The sequence below is a fragment of the Protopterus annectens genome, chromosome 12.part0 (assembly GCF_019279795.1).
Source record: "Protopterus annectens isolate FY-2018-M chromosome 12.part0, PAN1.0, whole genome shotgun sequence".
NCBI lineage: Eukaryota > Metazoa > Chordata > Ceratodontiformes > Protopteridae > Protopterus > Protopterus annectens.
The window spans coordinates 1,044,198,392-1,044,222,274 of record NC_056746.1 but is presented as its reverse complement, the minus strand read 5'-3'; the positions used below and the strand labels follow the sequence as shown (position 1 = coordinate 1,044,222,274).

At 37.5% G+C, this 23,883-nt stretch overlaps 1 protein-coding gene across 1 annotated transcript in view; it reads left to right on the top strand.

Annotated features, from left to right (window-relative positions):
* The first annotated feature begins 552 nt into the window (after window positions 1-552).
* Window positions 553-23,883, top strand: part of BMP7 (bone morphogenetic protein 7) — a 706,587-nt gene continuing 683,256 nt past the window's right edge. Inside the window, exon 1 of the mRNA XM_044090051.1 lies at window positions 553-1,317. Coding sequence (XP_043945986.1) covers window positions 924-1,317 — 394 coding nt within the window. The 5' untranslated portion in view covers window positions 553-923. The remainder of the gene's footprint in view (window positions 1,318-23,883) is intronic.

Sequence of the window (23,883 nt, the reverse complement as noted above, 5' to 3'; positions counted from 1 at the left end):
CCCAGAAAGAAAGCAGTCGTGCCCAAGCAGATTACTCTTAGAAACCCGGAATGTTTACGTTTGAGAAAACAACTCGGTCAAGTATCGGGTAACTTTGAGCAAAACAGAAAATAACAAAAACGGGGAAAAAAAAACAACAACAACAAAAATGACTAAATATAAAGTGATAAACTTATAAAGAAACTCTCACAAAAATAACAAACATGATTTGTATGAAAATTATTTTAAAGACCCGGGCGTTGCAAAAACCATACCTTTCCGGGAGAGCATATATATTTAAAACAATACTCGAGGGTGAGGCCCCCATAACATGTAGCGTCCAGTGTCCCACAGTCATTGAGTGTCCCACATCTGTATATCACGATCACTGTTAGATATGCATATAAAGCATATGAGTGAAGTGCATCCCCAAACACAAACGCCCACAACCCCCACAAACATAAAACACGCCGAGCTCTTCCATTCGTTGCAGATAATCTGGTAAAAAATTCTATCAAGTAAGCAACCTGTGGATGCGTCTCTGTTGTGTTCAGGAAAGAGGGAAGGAGGGAGGAAGGCGCTCCTGCTCCTCCCACAAGGCTCGAACCCTCTGCGCTTGGTTCGGTCGCCAGTCTGGTTTGGGCATCGCGTGGGAACGCTGGCACGGAGATCAGAGGGCTTTCGCCTGAGGAGCCGGGTTGCAAGGATAAGCATGCCGTCTTAGCAGCAGAGCTCATCAGATAAGAGTTTCAAGGGATCAGCTCCATGAGCGGTCACCGAGTGCACCGAGGGAGGAAGCTTTTTCGTGATAAAACGATGCTTCCTTGATTTACAAAAGGTTGTTGAGAGCTGACGTGGAATAAACATTTAGACAAACTTTAATTTTAATACTTTTTTTTCTCGGATTTCGCGTCATTTCAGCTTTGAATCTGCTCTACGTGGAAATGGGAATATTAATTCTTTGTACATTGGCATTGTCAGCTGTGTGGGGTTGTAGCTTGCTAGGGTTCATTTTAGCTGACTTCACAATGGACAATGAAGTCCACTCCAGCTTCATCCACAGAAGGCTGAGGAGCCAGGAAAGACGAGAGATGCAGCGGGAGATACTCTCCATTTTGGGCTTGCCCCACCGCCCGAGACCCCACTTACACGGGAAACATAATTCTGCCCCCATGTTCATGCTGGATCTATATAATGCTATGTCCCTGGAAGGAGAAGGTGAAAGTTACTCTTATCCCTACAAACCCTTCTTCACAACGCAAGGTCCCCCGCTGGCCAGCATGCAAGACAGTAATTTTCTCAATGATGCTGACATGGTCATGAGTTTTGTCAATCTAGGTAAGATTTGGTTTGCTGTTACTTTTATAATATGTGCACATTAAAAAAAAAACAGGATTTGATAGGTATTGTCGTTACCACATATCGATCTTTTGTCGTTTTAAGTTGTTCAAAGGTGTAAAAGACCTAGTGAATATCCTTTTAAGTTGATCTAAAACTTAAATACTGTAGCTTACTTGTAATACTGTAGTCTACATTGGAGAGGTTAACAGGCAGTCAGTATAAGCACATAAAGACTATGTATGTATGCTTATGAGCATGCTCATGTAGTCATGTACGCATACATTACAGTCCTATTAGAAAAAAGAAAAACAGATTTCAAACTTTAAAGGAGTTGTGATATTCAAGATTGGGACTCAGGTGAGACCCAAGTCATGGATATCACCAAAAGGATCAGAGTCGTCTAGCTTTGTAGTTTTTATTTTTTTGTTTATTTTTGTACTAAACTGATGTTGTGTAATTTTATTTCTACATTCAGTTAAATATCTTCTAATAGTCGTTACCTTTGTTCTGGATTTGCTCCCTTAGGAGCCTTTGTGGTGATCAGCACACTAGTCACATGAGTTACATTCAATGCCATCATTCTCAAAAGCAATGACATTACTCTAGCATCCAAGTTATTTCTTGCAATGTTAGCTGTCTAGCTTTGTGGACTTCACAACATTTCAATTAATTTAGTGCATATTTTCTAAGGTACACCTACTATAAGGAAATGTCTTACCAGATAACAAAGAGGTTTGACCTAATGATGCAGATGTCTTTCATCCTGAAACATATTGTGTACCTTATCTATTCTGTTTCTAAAGCTGAAAAGTGTTTTATGGTTTTAAGGCTGTTGGCATTCTACAAGTCTAGAAAAAGACACACAGAGCCCAAAAATAGTATTTGGTTCCATCAGAAGTTAAACTGTGGTTAGAACAAAAGCACCATTGACACGTCTAGCAATAGTTTTTCAGAAAATTTGTCTTGTGTACTCTTTTCAACATTTGTTTATACAGATGTCATCACATCTGAATATGCAGGCTTGGAAGTAATTCAACACATGGGTGGTAAAGGGGGTAGCACTGTGCTGGTTTGGGGTGAAACCACCATCTGTTGTGTGTCATTCAAAATCATTGTATAACTTACTTGTAATTGTTATGATGGACAGCATAATATGCAAATTATTAACAAGCTGGTTTGTAAATATGTGTGAAGTTTGAAACATGTTGTAAGATGCAGTGAGGAAGTGTCTGTTTTCAAACTTGTATATCTAGAGACTACAGTTCTGCCTTGTCTAGACCTAGTTGTTCAGTTGGTGTAAGAAGCTATTCCTTTAGTACTTTGGTTATCCCAGATGTAAAAAAGTGAAAGAAAACTTCCAATTGCAGGTTAAGTCAACTGTCTTTACTGACTATATTGGCAAATGAAAACAAGTAGGTAATTTATTATTCAAATTCCCAATGCATTTTAATTGATTTGTCACTAAATATACTGACTGTAAACATCATTTTAAAAGGGCTGCTGAACAGCTCATGGAGGAGAATTGTAGATGGTGCCCATCTAGAATTAGTCTGCTTTGGTCAGAGATGAAAGTTTTAGTAAATGAGGGAAATCTAGCAAGAATACTCAGTACCACTTTTCACTCCCCTTCAGCTCTCCTTTTTAGGGGTAGAACAGGAGGTAAAATATGACTGAAGTTTCTGAGATGCATCAGAACAGTTAGCAGTGACCGTGGTTTATTTGGCGATATTTTACTTGTAGGACTCACCATTGTAGTTCTTGCAGGTATGGATGTTGCCGATTTGATTGGCATTCTGTTTGGGCTGTCTGCTAAATGTGGTGGTCATGACTTTTTTTAAATGTTATTCAACATTTTATTTTATTCGGTCAAAGTAAACAAAAATCTTCTTAAGAAAAACTTTTTTCAAGTAAGTATTTCCTTCTTGATACATGAGGTATGATATTGTAATTAAAATGTTGACCAACATCACACGAGGAAGGAGCTTGCCACTGCACATCCTGGTGATTCCTAAAGTAAAATGTCATAGTTTATTTCCCTCTGAGACTTGCATCACAAAAAGCCAACATTTCTACAGCAGTAAATATGTGTAGACATGCAACATTATGCTAACTTCAAATACCATCTCCACAATAGACACAGATGTGCAGCCTGCTGAACTAGTGATGTTGCTATGGGCCTGAGATTGTAGCTGAGTAGAAAGTTGAGCAAGATGCGAGAAATAGATTTGATTCCTACAGTGTCCACTTGTATGTCATTGTTTACATCAACAGGCTGTCCATATATGGGATTTGAAATGATGAACTTCAGTGTTCATAGTAATGGTTTCTTACAGCCTGCCACTTCATACTTAATTTACCAGCCAAGGTGGTATATAAGGATGAGTAATTTAATCCATACAAGGGCAAAGAGTTGGAAGGAAATCATATGCAAATGGATGTAATGTAGCAACTCAAATGGTTTGTGGCTGGTGTCCCCCCTCCCCCACCTCTTTGGCATTTACATTGATAAGGGTTGCAGATCCACAATGTTGTATAAGTGATTCAAGGCCTTCTGGATGCAGCAAAGAATGCTTTGTAGTTACTGTGTTCAGCTGCATGTGTGTGCATAGTGATGGTGGGGTGGTCCTCCTACAGCTCTGGGTATCACATGTGTTTATATTATTCAGTGCAAAACCCTTTACTGTAACACAGCACAGTGTATTAGAAATCGTTTACTGGAAAGTGTTTTATTTTATATTCTGGTAAAACCATGTGTTGGCCAGGGCTGTGTGAAACATGTTGATGAACAGTGGCATGTTCGGTACACCATACTAACTGCAGTCACAATAGAGAACAACAGCTGGTCCTGTAATAAAGTCCCCCACACGTGCAGCTAAACAAACCACTTAAATAGGCTTGGAATCTTGGTTCACCCCAAAAGTAATGTGTGTGGTTCTCCATCCTAGTGTAAGGACAATGCCGTAAATGCCCACATTTAAACTGAAACCAACGAATGTACTTCAAAAGAGTTACTCTTTTTTTTTTTTGGAGTAGAGTTAGCAGGAATTTCAGGTCTTGGTAAAGAAATATATTTGTCAGCCATGGAGTTTTTTGTGGCCATGGTTTAATTTGTTATTATTACAATGGAATAAAGTTAAATAGTAAACTGTAATGTTTTCTGGACTGCAGCAGAGATATGCGAGGCCTCTCTCTTTGTCCTGTGCGTGCGTGGATGCACATTTTTTCTCTAGAAAAGCTGCTAAAACATTTCATGTGGAACTGCAACTGCATTTAGTGCTGTAACTGCATTGCATGTTTGGATGGCCAGTGGAGAACTCTCTCCAGCCGTTATCAGAGTACTCAACTTAACTAACTAACATAGCTAAAGTGGTCATATATGAGTAAGTGTACACTTGGTTGAAGTTCTTTTCATCAGTGCACCTTAATACTATGACTTCATTAATGTGTGAGAACTGTGAATCTATTTATTATACTGAATATCACAGAAAAACAGTATATTGAGATTCTTTTGTACTTCTTGACATGCTTTGAATTATACAAGCTGAATGTTTTTAAGTAAAACGATGCAGCAGGAAAACTATTTTTAAATGATGTAATTATATATCTGATCTTCAGGCTTTATTTTAAGTATCTGTCACGTGTGACTGTAAAACCACAATGTGTACAGATTGGGTGTCTCCGAATTCTAGCAAAAATCACAATGATGCTTTTCAGACAGTAACTAGGGTATATTTAGTATTTATATGTAATTAGGGAAGCTACGTTGTACACAACATCATAGCACTGGGTAAAATATATTTTGAGTTTTGCAGACTTTGCTCACAATACCTGGAAGAGAAGTCTGTTATTTAACAACAAGCAAAAGGAAGCTAGTAAACGTCCCAATAGAAAAAAATCTATTAAATGGTGGACATACTGTAGAAAACATTTGACTTTCGTAACAGTGCGTTAAAATGAAACAAAACAAGAAAGCTTCTACATCTGAGCTGGCAAATACTCCATAATGGCTTGTTAGCCGTGGTTTCAGATTTCATTGAAGGTCATAAACTTTTAAGCAAACCAGCTTTCAACAAAGTTCTGTTTCCATGCTGGAATCCTTCATGCATACTATAAGCAGTAGGGAACAGTAAAAGTCCAGCAGAGCAAATCCAACATTTTATTTTTCACGGACAGGTGGAATTATTGCAACCTAAGTAGCTTTGGCAAGTTTATCTGAAGTGTTTTGTTCCCCTGTCAACAGTGCATGCCAGGGCTGGTTTAAAATTCATAATAGCATTCTTCGTCTATATTGACACCTTTCATCTTATAGCCTTATTCCTTTCATCCAGGAAAAAAATGGCTTGTGGGAGTTGTATAATAAGATGCTTAGATATAAAAAAATGTTGCACACCTGCACCAAGGATTATTCTGTGTAAGTCATGCCCACAGCGTCAGAAAAGCATGCAAAGTAAAAACAAAGTTACAAAGAGGGTGTTTGATGGCACATTAAAGATACTGCTATTTGTATGTCACTTGCTTTTAAAAGAAGGTATAGTCTTTAGTTACATAAAGGCAAAAATGCACTCACAAATGATATCTTAAGACTTTACGTACTCTAATGAACAACAGAGTGTTTCCATTTGGTCAATATCAATTTTATAGTAATTTATGGTGCTCGTAATATATATTTAGACTAACATTTGTCTAATGATTTTAGAATCCATCCTTGAATATATGTAATCTGTGGAAACTAGGCAGAAAGAAGAACTGTATGACATATTTCATCCATAGAAACAAGATGGCTGTACCTACTGACATGTATCTGGCACATATACACCACCACCCACTTGCCTTTTAATGAAAGACATTCACACTGCATGGTATTAGAAAAATGATCCTGGAGCAGTTAAAAATGCCCTTTTGGGAGTACTTCATAAAGTGAGTATGGGCTGCCGCAGGCACTCACAGCTGTAACCTGGCTTGTGTTAAAACTTTGGAATGGGAGGCTGTACATTCCATCTCACTACAGGGCTTCACTGGTGCACAGCCAAAGGTTAATACAGATGTCAGAGAGCTTCTCCCGCACAGCTTTAGATATTAGGAGTGCACATACAGCTGTGTTTTAGTAACCCTTTCATAATCACATCTATTAGTCAACATGTTCCAGGTTTAAGGAAAAGAGAATAACTGGGACTTTAGCTAGCTACAGTTCACATAAACTTTCAGTGGTTAACATTTCATTTGAAATCAGAAGGCCCTTCACTTGACTAAGTTGCCAGTATATTTGATAGTCCTACTTTTAGTTTGCTAAGCTGTATGTCTGTCTATACCTATCTGTCTTTGTATCTGTCTGTCTATATGTTTTTTTTTACCTTGTTCTTTGATAGTATGTGACATTGAAAAAGAAACCTTTCTGCATCTGTATAGCTTATGGCATACATTAACTGCCTAGAAAATGTCCACATTTACTAGCCATCGCAGTTACACTTACAAAATACAAGTCAGTGTACAAATATTTTTTGCATGTATATTATATGTAATCAAGTACTGTACAGGGAGCAGCATTGGTCAATGGTTATGACGATAGAGGTGTAAAAGAAACACAGAAGAAGTGAGTGTCAGGAACATATAGCTCATTCTCAATTTCAGCATGTACACTAATTAGATCTGCTGTGTTACTGATAAAACACTCATCTGTTGATAAACATCGTTTTGAAGTAATGCCTCTTAGGCTCAAAGTATATTGACTGTATTTATATGGTATACACATGCAGTTTTGTTACTTTTTTTATTGCATTTTGACTTGGGGATTTCTGGAAATTAGGCTTGTTTCTCAGATATTTGAACTCTTTTCGAGGAATGTTTAGTGTAAATAATGTCTGTAATCTGTACCTCGTTATGATTGCTATGGCTCCCATATGCTTCTTGTAGACATGTTTAGTAAAAGCAGTAGGTCCACAAGTTTAGTGAACAAGCTCATGGCTATTGGCCATCAAGGAGTTTGATGTCCTGAATGTTATGCCAGAACTTGTGGACCCTCATATGGTCATCAAACTCCTTCTTAAAGGTATGATTTGATGGACTGAATTTAATTGGGGTATTGTATAGGTGTGAATGTCTTTGGGATATGAAGTTGTTATATTTCAAGGTACGGTTAACATTCATTTTTGTTGACATATCTCTAGGATTCAAGTCACTGGGGGTTATTCTAAGTAAAAGGTTTCAGATTATAATATATATTTAATGCTTTGCACATCAGGCTAAAGTCTCCCCTAAGAAGGCAGTACAAAGATAAGGCGTTACTGTAGTCTTTTGGCTTAAAACAGCTCTTGAGGCCCTTTGATTCTCTTTGTACCTTCGCCAGTTTCACTCAGTGAAGTGTGGACGGGTTATAGAGCAGTCTACAATATTCTAGAACTGATTTGACAAGAACTGTGTAAAATGGGGACTGTTACTTCTCTGATGTGCTTGTCAACCCTGAAGAGGATCTAGTGGACAACTTCATATTCTTTGTGGATGGTGGTGGCTATATGTTTTTTTTTATTTTATTTTATTTATTTATCATTTGTTGACCGGGAAAGTCTGACTAGGGTCCACAGAGCCTGTTTTCAGTGGAGGCCCGGGGAGAAATGCTCCAGATGCATGTCTTTGGAATGTGGGAGGAAACCAGAGTACCCGGAGGAAACCCACGCGAACACAGGGAGAACATGCAAACTCCACACAGAAGGCACCCCAGCCGAGAATCGAACCGGAGAACCTTTTGCTGTGAGGTGACAACGTTAACCGCTGCACCACTGTGCCACCCAATGTCATCATGTTATCAGATAAAATGTCGTATACAATGACTACAAGGTCTTTTACTGTTTTGTCAACCTTTAGTGGTTGCCCATCAATGGTGTATAAATAAACTTTTTTTTTCCTGCCAGATTCTGGAATGTTTGTGATTTTTATTTATGGATTCCATGTTTTTGTAAACCATTTGGTCTCTGCCACTCACTGACTTAGGCTGTTTGTGATTCAGCCATATTGGAGACATGCCAGTTTTGGAGTGTAGTCCCTCTATTGGTAGCTGATGTGAAGGCTTGCAATGCCTTCCAGTGGAAGTGCATATTCCTGCCCATACATGTGAAGACCACTCGCACATAAGCACTTTAACCCCCTAATGCTTATATTTTCAATATATCCAAAACTTTTGTCTTTGGAATCCAAGCCACACATTCACTTTCCAGAACTGGTCTTCCTCCTTTGGACATGTATACTACTCAAACATAAGTGCACGCAATCAAAAATGCACTTGATGTAATTTCACAACACTGCACTTTGTAAACTGACTGTTCAACAGTGACATGAACCCCTTTGTGTGTGTGTGTGTGTGTGTGTGTGTGTGTGTGTGTGTGTGTGTGTGTGTGTGTGTTTTATTTACCTGTATCATATATATATATATATATATATATATATATATATGTACCTGTCTATTAAGTAACGTGTTTATTGAATACAAGTAGAATATATGCATTGTTTTTCCCCTGATTATTCCATCTTGCTGCCATGTCACTAATGTGAACTTCTGGTCAAGGTGCTAATATTTAAGTGAAGAGAGTACCCACTTGATTGCCAAACATTCCTTCTCATTAGTGGAATGTTTGGTTTCTGCCTTTTTAACCTCATGACTCTGAAAACATGTAGGGTGTGCTTCTCCATTAGAGGCCTCAATAGTGCTGCCCCTATGACTACCTGTAATTCATCAATGTAACTATAAAAGGTTTATTAAAATCTGGAGATGCTAAGACAGGCTGTGAACACAGTATTTCCCTTTAACTGCTTAAAAACACCATCTGCATGTAGTGTCCACTTTACTTTAAATGGTAGCTTCCCTTTTGTCAGATCTGTAAGAGGGCATGCTATTGAAGCAAAACGGAGTACAAACTTTCAGTAATACCCATACCCAGCTAACCACAAGAGTGCCCTCATTTGCCTCTTATTGCCTGGGAAAGCCACTTTCTCATTACTTCTAAATTTTCTTCCATCCTGGGGCATAACAGTTATCCTGCCTGTAACATACTGTAAATGTTTTACCTCTGCTATGCCTGACTTGCTGTTTGAGGCATTAACATTTAACCCAGCTTGTCTCAGGGACTCTTATACAGCCTGTGACTTAGCTAGATAACAATCCCTTTCTTTAGAGTGCATTATGACATTTAGGTAACTGACAGCATGTTAAATATGGGGATTTAGGACTCTTGTCCATTAATCTGTGAAAAGTCACAGGGGGACTGCGTAACTTAAAATGAAAGGCAGTATACTGGAGTAAGCTGTTTTGTGTTTTAAAGGCCAACTTTTTCCTATTTTTTTTTTCTGTTAGAGGAATTTGTCAACCCTTTAGGTCAAATGTAGTCCAGAATCTCACCTTCCACAACTTTTGTGTTAGTTTAATATATCCTTAGCAACTTGGTATCTCGAATTTTGAAATGCCATTCAGCTTGCTTTTCGTCAGGCTTCAAGATGAATGCTATATGGCTGCTTCATTCACTTTTTGACTTATGTGTTACCTCCATCTTAATCACTTTCTCTTGCACCACGTTACTACAGGAATCTAGTATTTTGCAAGCTTTGAAGTTAACCTTTTCTCAGTGTGGTGTTGAATTGGATTTGTTCTGCAAGGTAGTTTTGGAAATGCTTCCTTGTTTCTTAACAGAAACTCGCTTATCTCTTGTTTCTGTGACTTAGGTAATGTGCCACTCAGTTATCTTTTTTTTTTTATCAAAACTACCATTTTCTGCCATTAAGCTAACTGCAGAGGTCTTCTCTTTCTATGGTTTCAGAGTGTTGATATGGTGCATTTCCCCCGGGCCTCTGCTGAACATTAGTTTAATTCCAAGTCAGACTTTCCCGGTAAACAAATTAAAAAAAAAAAAAACTTTTCTAGTCTTTCTTACTAATCCATCTAACCCTGTAGCTTACACGATATAATGTTTCTACTAATTCAAATGGACCTTGCCACTTAGTTGAAAATGCATTTTTTGTGGAGGGGACACAGGCTAATTCATGATCTTCGGCTATGAATTCCCTGGTCCATGCATTTCTGTTATACACCGCTTTTCAGTATGTTCCAGTACACTGTGTATAACTACTTTCAACCAGTCTTGTAAGTTGATATAATTAATTTATTTATTTTTTGAAATTTGATTAATTTTATGTAATGTTCTATAACTATAAATGTTGTTTTCTTTTCTTCGCAGGTTTGTTTGGCAGTATCTAACAATGCACTAAGGTGCTTGCCATAGATAACTCAAAATGACTGAACTCTTTTGAGGCTTATTACATTTCTCTAAGGGCATGATATGAAGTGGTCCTAGTTTTTGCCATTTTTATCAATATATTTTAATCTGCATGGGTTTTAATCCATCTATCAATGCTGAGTCATGGCTAGGGTGGGTGGACAGAGCAGCTGCCCAGGGCATAAAGTGTTAGTGGGCAAGATTAGGATGAAGTAGGATGACACTGGGCAGAAAAATTGCTTGCTACTCCTCTTTATCTGGGGGTGGCACACTGATGCTTTTAATTTCTTGATGTTAAAGCACTGGAAATATTCAGGTCATAAATGGAGTCCCCTTGTCAGTGAATGGTTCCTTTTGTGCTTCTTCTGTGGAAATAAAGCAATAAGACTTTAACTCCCTAACTGTAGATTTATTGTTAACCTTACTTAGAGAAATAGCCTCAGGAAACTTAGCTGTGTAGCCCAACATAATCATTACGTATTGAAACCCATTTCAGGATTTTACCAGTGACCCAGCAATGTGCATAGCAATGGCAACTCCATGATCAATATTTGAACTCAAAGGATTCTTAAAGTCTAGATGAGGGAGTTTTTTATTTTTTTTTTGCTTCTTCCCCTAGATATATGTCACATTCTTTTATCTGTTTTTCTCTCTCTGCAAACAATGTCTGAAAATAAAAATTGCTTGCATTTTTATTTTTTCTTCCTTTCAGATACCTACTGCCCAGCATCTTCCCTTACTTCGCTTTTCTGTTTTACAGTAACAGAAATGGGTTTAGAGTGCTGACCAGGTACTGTTTCGTCCTCTTTTACTACCCTAGTGAAGTCCTTATTGATAAGTTCCTCTTTCTCAACTCTCACCTCTGCTTAGAATTGTCCGTCTGGGGGCTTTCAGGTTTAGCTTGCCAGAAAGTTTAGATTACTGCTCAGGTTCTGGTTATGCATTTTTCATACTTCATAACTTAATTTATTTGTGATACACCCTTTCCAAAAAAAAAAAAAACTATTCCTTCTCCTCTGATCTGCTGGTTACTTCTTCTTCATACTTTTGTAACATTTCACACTGCAGTGCTTTGCTGGGTAACTCCATTCCTTCTACTGTCTCTGGAGTGTATGAGGCAGCTTTTTCCTCTGTCTGCAAGCAGATCCTCATTTTCCCCATGTAGGCATTTCTACCACTGTTTGTTGATATTTGTTGGATTTGTGCACTCTTATGAATGCATATTTTGGTTGCTTTCACTTCTGGTTTCCAGCTCAGACAGAGGCGTATCTATAGGGTTCAGTGGAGGTGTATTTGTAAGCATATTCTGTTGCTGGTTCTCCTCTTCATAATGACAAGGTAGTCTGTCAAAATGATTGAGTTCTTCCTGTTGCCTCCACAAGTTTTTACAGTGAGAAAAAGCTTTCCATATTTGCTCAATTGGGAACTGCAGCAACAGGGTCAACTACCTTTCCAAACATGGCTTGTATTTCTACTTGAGAAATGGGGTATTGTGTCTTATCTCCATGAATGCACACTACATGAACTGCATTTAATAGGGTCTTCTTTTTACATACATGTACTGTGCCTTTGTAATTATTACTGCACTAACAAACTAATGTGTATTTTTTCAAATTTTGTGCTTGAATGCTATGACTTTATTATGTCTGTCTAGTTTTTCATATGTATCTTGAGCTTTTCTCCCCTGGGCCTCCGCTGAAAATGGGTACCTCATGACCCAGTTGAACTTTCCTGGTAAACACATGCCAAAATAAATAAGTAAATAAATACTACCTGAGTTCAGGATTCCCTGTAGCTCCCTGTGACTGTACGTAATTAACTTTGCAATGTGGCACAGTAGCAAAAGGCTGACTCAGCTACTGTTACAGCTACTGTTACAAACAATTTATCACATTTCGTAGGCGGAGTGTCATCAGTAGCATGCCTTTTACTAGTTACAGTTCTCACAGGTGTAACAGTGTTATCATTACTAGTACAAAATCTAGTTATGTGACCCAATCCTCACATTTAAACCCGAGTAATTTGAAGCTGATGCTTTCTATTTGCTGCCAGGGCTTAGTAGTAGGGCCACTCCTGTTTGGCATATACGTCTGTGATGGCAAAGCCCTGTGGCAGACTATGTTTGGTGATGATTGCAAAGTTGGAGCCACCATTAACTCCTCTGGGGGCACGGTCTCAAGCTAAATGCCAAGACATCCAGTTTAACAATAAAGACGCTGTCACCAGAGACCTGAGCACTTCTGTTGACAACAAACTCTCCTTCAATCACCATGTAGCCACAGTCCTTAGTAAGTTCTTCTGTTTAACCCAACTTATTATCAAGGGTATTTCCTGCTGACCCAGGTATGTTGTTATACTTCTTTACTCCTTCATTAATATTCTCATAATTGATTTACAGTGCTCTTTTCAGTATATGCCTGTCCAGACCAATGATCCAACTTGAAAGACACACACAAAGGACCTGTATTCCATTATCTGTACAGAGTGTCTTAGAGACCTGTCTGTGTTTTCTTTCTCATGCAGACTCCTAAGAAATGACAACTGCTTAGCCTACAAGGCCTCAAATGATAATGCCTTGAGTGACCTCCTTCATGCTTTCAAAACCAGGAACCCCATTAATAACTGTACATGTACAAAAGGCCTTAACCTCCATTGAAACATAAACAGAGCATAGTGGACTGGTAGATTCTTCACTCAATGGATTCCCATCCACTGAAATACACTCATCCTTCATACTAAGTAAAGTAGGTCCTTTGACCTTTTCAGGCACAGCCTAGACAAATGGATGAGTGACCATGAGTATGCCTCCAGTCTCACTCAACAATCCCTTCTGGAAAGGCTAAGACTACGAATGATCTACGTGATCAACTGCCTTGTAATAACCTATGAACGTCATTGTCACCTGTCATATATGTTGTCTTGCTGTGGTGAAACCAAAGCTGTAGAAGGAATTCAACTGATCTGCCCTATTCCAGAGTCAGTTCTGCACATCATTGAGTGTTGTTTTGCAATAATGTGTATATGGATTGATCTGTTAGTGTGTTCTTCAGTTCTACAGACAGCTAGTTGACAGTCATGTGATCTTATTTGTTTAACATGCAAACAATGCCAGTATGGATTTATTAGTTTGCATCCATTTAGTTTGTTGGACACCAGATGTATGAGTTTTGCATTTTTGCATTCAGGTAAAGGCTCTGGTTCTGACAGTGGATATACATTATTTTGGTGTTTACTGCTGCTTCATCGCTCTCTCTCTCTCTCTCTCTCTCTTTGCCTGAACAGGAATCCCTTCTCGGTTTAGCTTTCTTGTGTTGTTTGCTGTAGGTTAGATTCACGTCTGCTGAAGCATATTCATTTTTACAGGCTGTACCAGATTGTGCATCAGTTCATTGTCTTGTCTTCACCTTTCAGAATGTATATCTGACCTTTCTAAGCCAACTTCATTTCCTGGGCTTACCAAGTATGTTCTTTAAGTACATGTTGATTTTTTTAGGTGCACCTTCAGCCTTTTCAAACTTTGGAATAATGATCCATGATATTGTTTAATGACATAGTTTTGTTATACAGTGATATGTTCCTGAAATTAAATATAAATGCTTTTGTAGCTTGTTTTGCTGTTTGCTGCATCTTGTAAATAAATGTAACATTCATATCTTTTTTCAGCCTCAATCAATACTGTATACTGTTTCCCTGTTTCAAAAACTTGAATTCTGTGTTTGCTTCTACACCACATCTCCCGCTTTGGTTAGAGAGCTGTGAATGTTAGGAAAAGAAAATTCTGCACATTCTGTTTTTAATATAATTTTAGCACTATTATTCCTTTCTTTGCTAAAGGTCCACAGATGTCAAAGGCCAACATTTCCTTTCCATTGTGTGCAGTTGTATATGATCTTTCACTGACTCTACAACTCAGCTTAGATTGTCATAAGTTATTATTGCAATATTTTACTTACTGTTAGAAACATTTTAGACCCTGGTTTTAGAGTCTTTCTAATAAAAGTTTTCTGATTCAGCATGTGCTCACACACATTTTTAGACTTCACATTAACATTTTTGTCTGTCTCTGCTTGATAGTTTGCTGTGCTGACTTGTTTATGCAAACCAAGCAAGATTTCTTTAGTTAATTCCAAACTCAAATCACGTCTTTGTTTTTTATCTTACATGGCTCAGTAGCAAAGAACTTGAATGTAATATGTTGATTTGTTAACTGGTTACTTGATGTGGTTCATCTCTCTAAATGTATCAACTCAGTGCAGCAGAATGTCTCCGGAATGCTTAAAACTATTCCCCTTTCATCCCATTACCCGCAAGTGAAGTTAACATACATTGAGTGAAGGGGCTTCTAATAACTCTTCTCTGATATGGTCTCCCTTTCCCAGCACAAGATATTACTTATACCGCGAGGCTGCAGGTTTCTCTCAACAATGGAGAATGTCACTGCATTACCTTGTCCAAAGTAATATGTGTTCTAGTATGCATACATTTCTGGTCGTCCTTTCTCCATTCTAGAGAATCCTGCACTTAGAAAAGTATTCCTCTTTTAGATATGTCCTATCACCACAGCCTCTCACTGTCTCACTACATTTTAATTAACCTAATATGTTACTTTTCCCATCTTCAAAGCTGCCTTGAATGCTTCACTGGTTTCCCCAGACTCAGTAAAATTCATTCTGCAAGTAAGTAAGCAAATAATCAATAAACAGACAATTTGTCACGATTTTAATAACTTAAGAAACTGAAAAGGTTTATTGGAACTGGAGTTGTAACGACTGCCTTTAAAATTGATTACCTCAGTACAGTATCCTAGTCTCACAGTACAATTTGCTGAGCTAGCATCTATGATGTCGAACTCTTAAGTCCGTGTTACAGCTTATTGGGATATGCGTGACAGTTCTAAGTTCCATATGCGTTTTTGAAGAACTTGTATAGTTCCAGGTATTTCCTATTGCTCCTTCATCATACACAAAAACAAACCTCTGGGTTTGCATTCTTTAGACTCATTACTAAACTGCTTTGTCTCTGTAAGTTTTTATACTTTCGTTTCAATAACAAGAGAATTGTTGTTTTTATTTGTTGTCACATTGTGGATGCAACCTATGTTTCCAGGCAGTGTTATTTTCACATATTCAGGAGCAAAATGTCCTTCTCTTCATTTGCAACCAGTCTGAAAGTACAGATTATCTCAGTACTGCTTTGTATAATGAGACACCTGCATGTGTTTTTGCTTCACTGACTTGAGGCAAGCTTTCAATTTGCTTTGAAAAAGTGAAAATTCATTTAGCTTTCTGTTGTGGAAGGGCACTATGCGCAAAAAAATAAATAGATAAATAAAATAAAAAAATAGTAATGTAAAGTCTGGAAATACATTCTCCTTAACATATAATATTTTGCATTCTGTTTTACCACTCCACCAGTGTGATAACTCATATCATGACATAGCAGTTATATAATAATATAATAAGGAATTAGCTTTGCAGGAAGTGAAACTAAAGATTTGGACTACAGATCTCAGCACTCAAACTGTTTACAGTAAAGAGTCGATTATCCGAACGTCAATTATCTGAAACCGAACCAGTCTCCTAAAGTTTTTGGGTAGGAAAAATCATAAAGTCTGAATATGTAAACATTATATGTAGTCACTTGAGCATGTTTTTTGAGCTTATAGCCAGCTTGTGTATGAAAAATATTCTTTGTTTGTCCACTGAAATCATTAAATGGTTGAAAAATGTATTCCTGCATGTAGAAAAAAACCCCAAGATTTTAGAAGCTTATCCGGTTCAATTATATGTTTTATTATCTGTAGAGTTTGGTTATAACTACCCTTGGTCTCAATTAGTTTGGCTAATCGACTCTCTACTGCACTTGCAAGAGAATTAACTGGCATCTCTCAGTCTTGCTAAGGGTAATTTATATGTTCACTTGCATAAAGTTTCATAACCATCACGATGTTATTCCTTACAGGTTCAGTCTTGTAAGAAGAAAAAAAAACAGTGCAGATTTGTACGATGATGTCTTTTTGGTTGTTTACCAGCATCTCCCTAACTTGGTATACTGGCGTTTCCCTAGCTCTGTTTCTGACTACTTTGAAATACTGTAGTTTTCCTCAAAATGCCTATTCCAAGGCTAATGAATCTGAACTTCGACTGTCCTAATTTCTCAGTCACTCACAGATGTGGGTGGCCTTTTTGTCAATTCATACTGTCTGCTTACACCATTGTACAGCAGGCGAAGCCTCAAGGCCCCTTTCTCTCTCTGCTGACTCTTGATGATTTTCTCCTGACTCACATAATGGCAGTGTTTTATTTTTGTTTAACTCTCCTGCTGTCAGCTCCACAATTCATGTGTGTGTGTGTGTGTATGTGTGTGTGGAAATTTGACACCGCTGAATTTTTTAAAAACGAAATGTCAAACAATTAATAGAAATTATCGAGAAACAAAACCAAATTTATTTTTTTACGGGGAGCAATGTGTACACCCCAAGCTAATTATATGTACCAACTCTAAGATCACACTACAGTGCTTAAAGAGCCTATACCCCACTCCTGACTGTACCACAGTCTTGCACAAAAAAAGCCAGTATATGCAATCAGCTAATGTTCTATCACCCATGCTGGCTTTTTTAAGTTTGAGAAAAATAGACTTTCGACCAAACGTATATAACCTGCGCACACGCGTGTGTGTTTATCATTCTCTCTCCATATATATATTCACACATTCACACACAGACACTCACACACTCACACACACACACACACACACACACACACACACACACACACACGTACGAGTGCACATGAACACATTCCCACTAATGTATGTCTATATGTTACAACTGTTAAAGTCAAGAAGGCATAACAAGACAAATTAGAATATCTAAGACAAAAAGACCATTATGCTGTTACATAAATTAAGTGAAGACATCTCTGTAAGAAAACTGCTTCAACTATTTGGGTAGATTGAAGTTCCTCCCACCTGAAAACTGCTACAATTCTTTAATTTATGTACATATTATTTTGAAGCACACACACCAAATGCTCTGTAGCTATATTTTCTCAGTATTGCTTTTTCATTACCATCCACTGAAGCTACACTTCTTTAATCACAAGAATTTCCCTAATTACTTGCTCAAGTACATGTAATACCTAAAAACAAGCAGTCAGTGTAAGAGTAAATTAATCCAATTGCAAAGTACACAAAACCAGAAAAGGTTTTTTGGTAAGGCCCCCTTAGTTCATACCATGTTACTGTTACTCCAGTTTGAAGAAAGAAGCAAACACTTAAAACACACACACACACATACATACAGACAGACACACACACACACACACACACACACACACACACACACACACACACACACACACACACACACACACACACACACACACACCTCTTTGAGATGTTGTAATTCTGGGGAATACTTGCTCACTTTATATTTGATCCCATCCACATTGCTAGTTTAGACACCATCCCAGTTTGGTCACCTATCCCGACAAGATTCTCTCTAAACTGCCATCATGGTGTACCACTGCTATTAAGACTCTTGTTAAGATTTCATTCATACAACCCAGCAAACAGGGGCCAGTTGTCATCAATGATTGGAAGGTGTGCCTTCCTGTTTTAGCATCTTACTAGAAGTTTCATTGTTCAGTGATATGTGTGTTTGTAAGTGCATTTGTAGTTCTCTGTCTCTGTTATATAATGATGTTTACTATCTATTGGATGTTAGTCACCAAAAGGTTTGAAGAACCCCATATTGTGTGGTGTCGAACCCTGCCCTTTATTTTGAAAAGTTAGAAATGTTACTTCCTTTTGTTTTTTAGTTTTGTTTCCTGGCCCTATTCTGTGTTTCTAGATAAATTGATTGTATAGTGTTTTTCAGTACCATTTTTTACAGTAAATTTCCATAAGTGTAATTTGAAAACATTGAAAGGTATATGCAGTTATGGTACGTGTATTTATTTATTTTTCCAGATTTTAATGTCCTCTTGTTTTTTTTTTTTCTTGTGAGTTCCCTTTCCCTGAATGGAATCATAGACTGGGATATCAAGTGGTTTACTTGTGATAACAAGGAGTTATAGGTATACTGTTACTGTTACAACTCCTTGTTCAGAAATGAATTCATATAAGTTGTGGTTTCTATATTATACTCTCTCTCATAACTACTTTCAAAGTATAATTACTTGACATAATGCCTTTACTAAAAAAAAAACATAATGTTGTGTGTATAATAAGTCAAACATAGAGAAAATGCAAATGGGTGTTATACATTTTTTTTTTTTGCTTATGAAATGGTAGTTTTTGAAAGTCTGTATGGCCCTGCACTTAGACACAATCTGCGGTAATGTCTTTTATCTGTCTGTATGAAAATGGCATGTATGATATAAGTGCAATATTGCTGTGATTACTTATTGGGATGGGGCACTTTTTTCATGCTGTGACTATATCTGTCTCATATAACATCATGTTTAACATCCTTGCAAATATTTCATTCTGGACCTTGAGTTTTGAAAGTAATCCTCTGAGGTAATATCTAAATGTGCCATCATTGGTTGATAAGGAATCGTCTTCTTTTTCTGTCGGCTTTTCCCGGTTAGGGGTCACCACAGTGGATCACCTGTCCGCTCATGATTGGCAGTGGAGTTTTACGGTGTCAAGTTGCCAGCCCGGCGCCCAGCCTTCCACAGAAGGCACACACACTCACGCCTAAGGCCAATTTAGAGTGTCCAATCCACCTACAGCATATCTTTGGGATGTGGGAGGAAACCGGAGCACCCAGAGGAAACCCATGCGACCACAGGGAGGACATGCAGACTCTGCACAGAAGGCACCCCAGCTGAGAATCAAACCGGAGAACCTCTTGCTGTGAGGCGGCAACACTAATTGCTGCACCAGCGCGGCCGCCCATTGGTTGATAAGGAATAGTTTTTTTAAAAACAGTTTTATTTGCAGAGGGTTGATGGCACATTAGGGAAGGCATATAGAACTGATAAAGTTGGCCATTCCTAGCTAGAACTATGAACAGAATATACAAAAGATACTCAAGAAAGCATATTCTAGCATAGCCTGAATTGTGGAATTCAACTATGTTTTTAAATACTGTTAGCAAAATAATTTAATATATTTGCATATTGTTTATGCAATATTTGCATGGTTGAAAAGGAGCAATCTGGCCCATCAACCTACCTAATTAACACATTAAATATATAAATATTAGGGTGAATGCAGATTTTTGCTAATAACTAAAATTATGTTTTAAATTATCAGATCTTTAGTTGTTCTTTTGCAGTTCCTGCTGTAAGCACATTGGGGAGAAAGTAACAATAACTAAACATAAAAGCAACTTGTTTTTGTACAAGACTTTAATTTGCTACACAGTACAGAAACTGTAGAATGATAGTCACAGATATGGCTGATCTCCATTGTAATAGATAATAATAAAATGTATGTAAAGTATAAAAAGGGATGAGAGAATTGCTGCCAGCTGATATGAAGGGTATATTTGCAGGCTGGTACTGTAGTAAAGAGCTGACTGAAGGAATGGATCAAATGGGCCAGTGCTGTAGTGTGCCCAATAAGGTTTTGTATCTGTCATGACTTTAGATAACTCTAAATGTCTTTTCAGCTTTAATGGAGCATGGAAAACCAGACTGTAGTAATAATCACTGCTTTCATATTGCCAACAAGTTCATCTTCTTAAAGACCACTTGGGTTTTTCTGGCATGCTGCATGACATCTTAATTTAAAGAAAGTTTAATATGGAAGTATGTCAGTATATCACATGTATTAGGGACACACACACATTGTTGTGTGGTGATGTAGGAAACATGATGTGGGTTAAGTGCTGTGTTCTCCCTCAGGAGAATTAAAGTATTTCTTTATGGCTATATTTCAGGAGTATGCTAGTTTTGTTATTCTTAAAATGCTTTTTTATTAGCAGGGGTATGTATGTTTAGTGTCACATGAGATTGATTTACAGTTATCCTAACTAATAAAAGTTAAATAAACATATTTATGTTTCACTCACTGGGGTTATTTGAAATTCATGGTAGTTTCAAAACCAAAAACGTAGCTAGTAATTGTAGATAATGTGTCACTCACTGGGTTATTTGAAATTCATGGTAGTTTCAAAACCAAAAACATAGCTAGTAATCATAGATAATATGGTGTGAACTACTCAGTTTGTTTAGTATTCCATGTTTAATACGTAGTGGCTAATATAAAGGATTTGATGTTGTCCATTTGCCTCCAACACACACACACACACACACACACACACACACACACACACACACACACACACACACACACACACATGGTTTTCATTCAAATGTATGGCATATGATGGTTCCCTTCAGATGCTAGACATTACTTTGCTTATATTTTCTTATCTTGAGCTAATATGCTTGGATTTGTGTTTTCCAAAACCTGGTAGTAACTTATGCATTTTGAAACAGTGCATGTAGCTTGATGTATAGTGTATTTGTCAGGTCTAGCTTTCTCATGTCTATATCACTTGTAAGACATTTTGATTTCTGTTTAAAATAGCAACAATATGGTTTTCTCTGTATTTTATCACATCTAAAGTATAAGTTCTCCGGCCTTTAAAAAGTAAAGAAAGGCTGTTATGGCCTTTCAAAGGTTAGTATAATCTGTTTATTACTGCTGTTGGTAGGTTCAGGGCTTTCTTCCAGGGTCTCTGTTGAAAGTGAATCCTGTGCCCAGTTGGAATTTCCCAGTAAACAAGAGCAATAAATAAATAGATTACTCTTAGAGGATGGGTGCTTTTTTCTTTCTGCTTTTTGCTATTTCTCTAAATTGCTGTGAACTCAGAAGGAAAGTAGTAAACCAAGTGGGATGTGGGAGCAGTATACCCCTATATTGCGATACACTGTGCAGAGTTCTTGCTGCTTCTGCTAAAATATAGCTTGAATTTGTGGGTGGTGTGACTTTCCATGAAAGCACCTTTCCTATTGACTGTTGGTGATGTGATGGTTTATGAACTTGAGTGAGCAGTTAAATGCTTTGAGGGTTAAACAAATGTATTTCAAGGTGTCTGGGGTCAAGAAGACGTAGTAGAAGACATCAAGGCACTGACAAGAGCAACTGCACACTCACACATGCTGCATTGGTATTCTTCCTTATGTTATGTGCATTTTTCGGGTACTGTTGCATTAATGGTACCACTTCCATTTGGAGTCCAAAACGTATCCTCTGGTCTTGTATGTGTTGGAAACATTCACATTAAATCTAGACTTCTTTATTTAACTTTATCTTGGAGGTCACAAATAAGTTGAGGAGCTACAAGTGTGAGACTTAGCAATCACTGAAAACAAGGTTTCTTGACTGCCTGTTAAGAACCTTGAGAAAAGTTTGTAAACAAAGTGCCAATTTACTAGAATAAAACTTGCTACCTGCAGAAGTCAGTTCTACATTGAAATGCAGACTTCCTGAAAACCGATGGTCTGAAAGGAAAAAAAAGTCCAAAATAAAGAAAGGCGAAAAATTAATTGCAATTGTTTTTTGCAGGGAGGGTTCCCCCTGTACCCCCTAATGTATGAAGAGCAAACCACCAACACCCCCTGAACATATATATACCAACTTGAAGAAGGGAGATTGTCTTTATGCTTTTTGTCTTTTTTCTCACATGCTACTTATACTCAAGCAATTTCATCTCAAGCAACTGTAGGAAAGATGCAGAAGACAAAAGGTTTGATACTTTTTGGGCCTTCTATCTATTCCAAAAAAAAAAAAAACATAAAACATAATTTTTTTGTTTTGTCTTTACCATGTAACTAAGTGATGCTACCAGCAAAGTTTTGTGAAATTAGGATAGCGATAGTTAATAGTGAATATTAAAATTATATGAACCACCTATCTCTAGTTTTAGTCATAAAAATATAGAAATAGGAAAGCAGAGAGTGAGAGCACAAATATGAACTATATGCATATCTCTGTTTCAATATTTTACGTTTTTTTTGTCTGCAATGCTGGCAGATATTTAAAAGAAGATGTTACTATTTTGTAAACCCAGAGCTTTTTATTCATGTGATAAGAATAAGGACAGTAAACAAATGAGCAGCTTGGGATTTTGCTCTCACATTGTTAGGAGAAACTTAGGGATTAATTTAAAAGAGATGATGGGTGTGTGTGGCACAGCTGTGTACACTTATTATATGAGATTAAAGCCCCAGCGGTAAAATCAATTTTTTGGAACAGCTGAGCATCTGGTTTTAATTTGCTTCGAATAACAAACTTGATGTTCATGTTTTGCACTTTGTCCTTGGGTTGAATGATGACGTGAAAAACATTTGAAAAGAGACTGTTAGGCTTTGTCCAGGGTGCACCTATTTACAGCTACACTCAAGTAAGAAGCCCCCGATTTTTTTTCTACTGGCTCACCTCTGATGGCCTCATGTGACAGAGCATCTGTGCACTTGATCCAGAGGCAGTATTTATCTTCATATGTTTCAGAGTGATTATATGAGTTTCTGTGTGGTGCCTAGTACCCGAAAGAAATTGCCCTTGTGATGAAGAGTCATTCTGTCTTCCATCTTTTCAGCCTTAGTAAAAAAAAAAAACTTTCTGTATTTGTTTTAGTTTCATATTACAGACTTCTTAGCAAGATTCTGTTTCTGAATAATGCTATTGGCTTTTATTTTTCCATGTTACTGCAGTTTTAATGAATGTAATTAATGAATTGTTGCTAATTTCATTTACTGAATATCCTGTAGCTGTAAGCGTGAATGCATGTCCCTCTTTGCATGATTTTTTTTGTTATGAACATGACTGTTATCAAGATGAGATCTCTTAATCTGCCTCTGAAGTCAGGCATATATGGCTGGCGTGTCTTATCCAATTAATTGAAAGTAGCAATAGCAGCAACATAATAATGTTACACTGTTGTTATGCCAAGTGGAACTGTATTCACCCTAGATAGCCGCAGGTATAAGAGGATTGGTATATTCCCTGTAAGTTAATGAGCTGGCTTTTTTCATGTGTTGTGGATTTTGCTGTTTTGGCAGTTGGTTATTTTAATAATAATAATAAATGCAGTGACATTTTGTCTAGCCAGTGACTGAAATGCTGGAGTTTTGGGGGCCTAGTGGTATATGTTAGGACATTTTTTGTTCAGGTAGTAATCAAGCATCTGGGTATAATTTCAGTTACACTTGTTACTATAGCCACTAAGCTGAGTGAGTCTGAATGCCTCAGGAATGCCTTTTCTGTTTGGGAGTAACAAGGGTATGTATGCTTGTTGACAGCCCCATGTGAAACAGGGAGAGCAGCCATCTGAAGCTGTGTG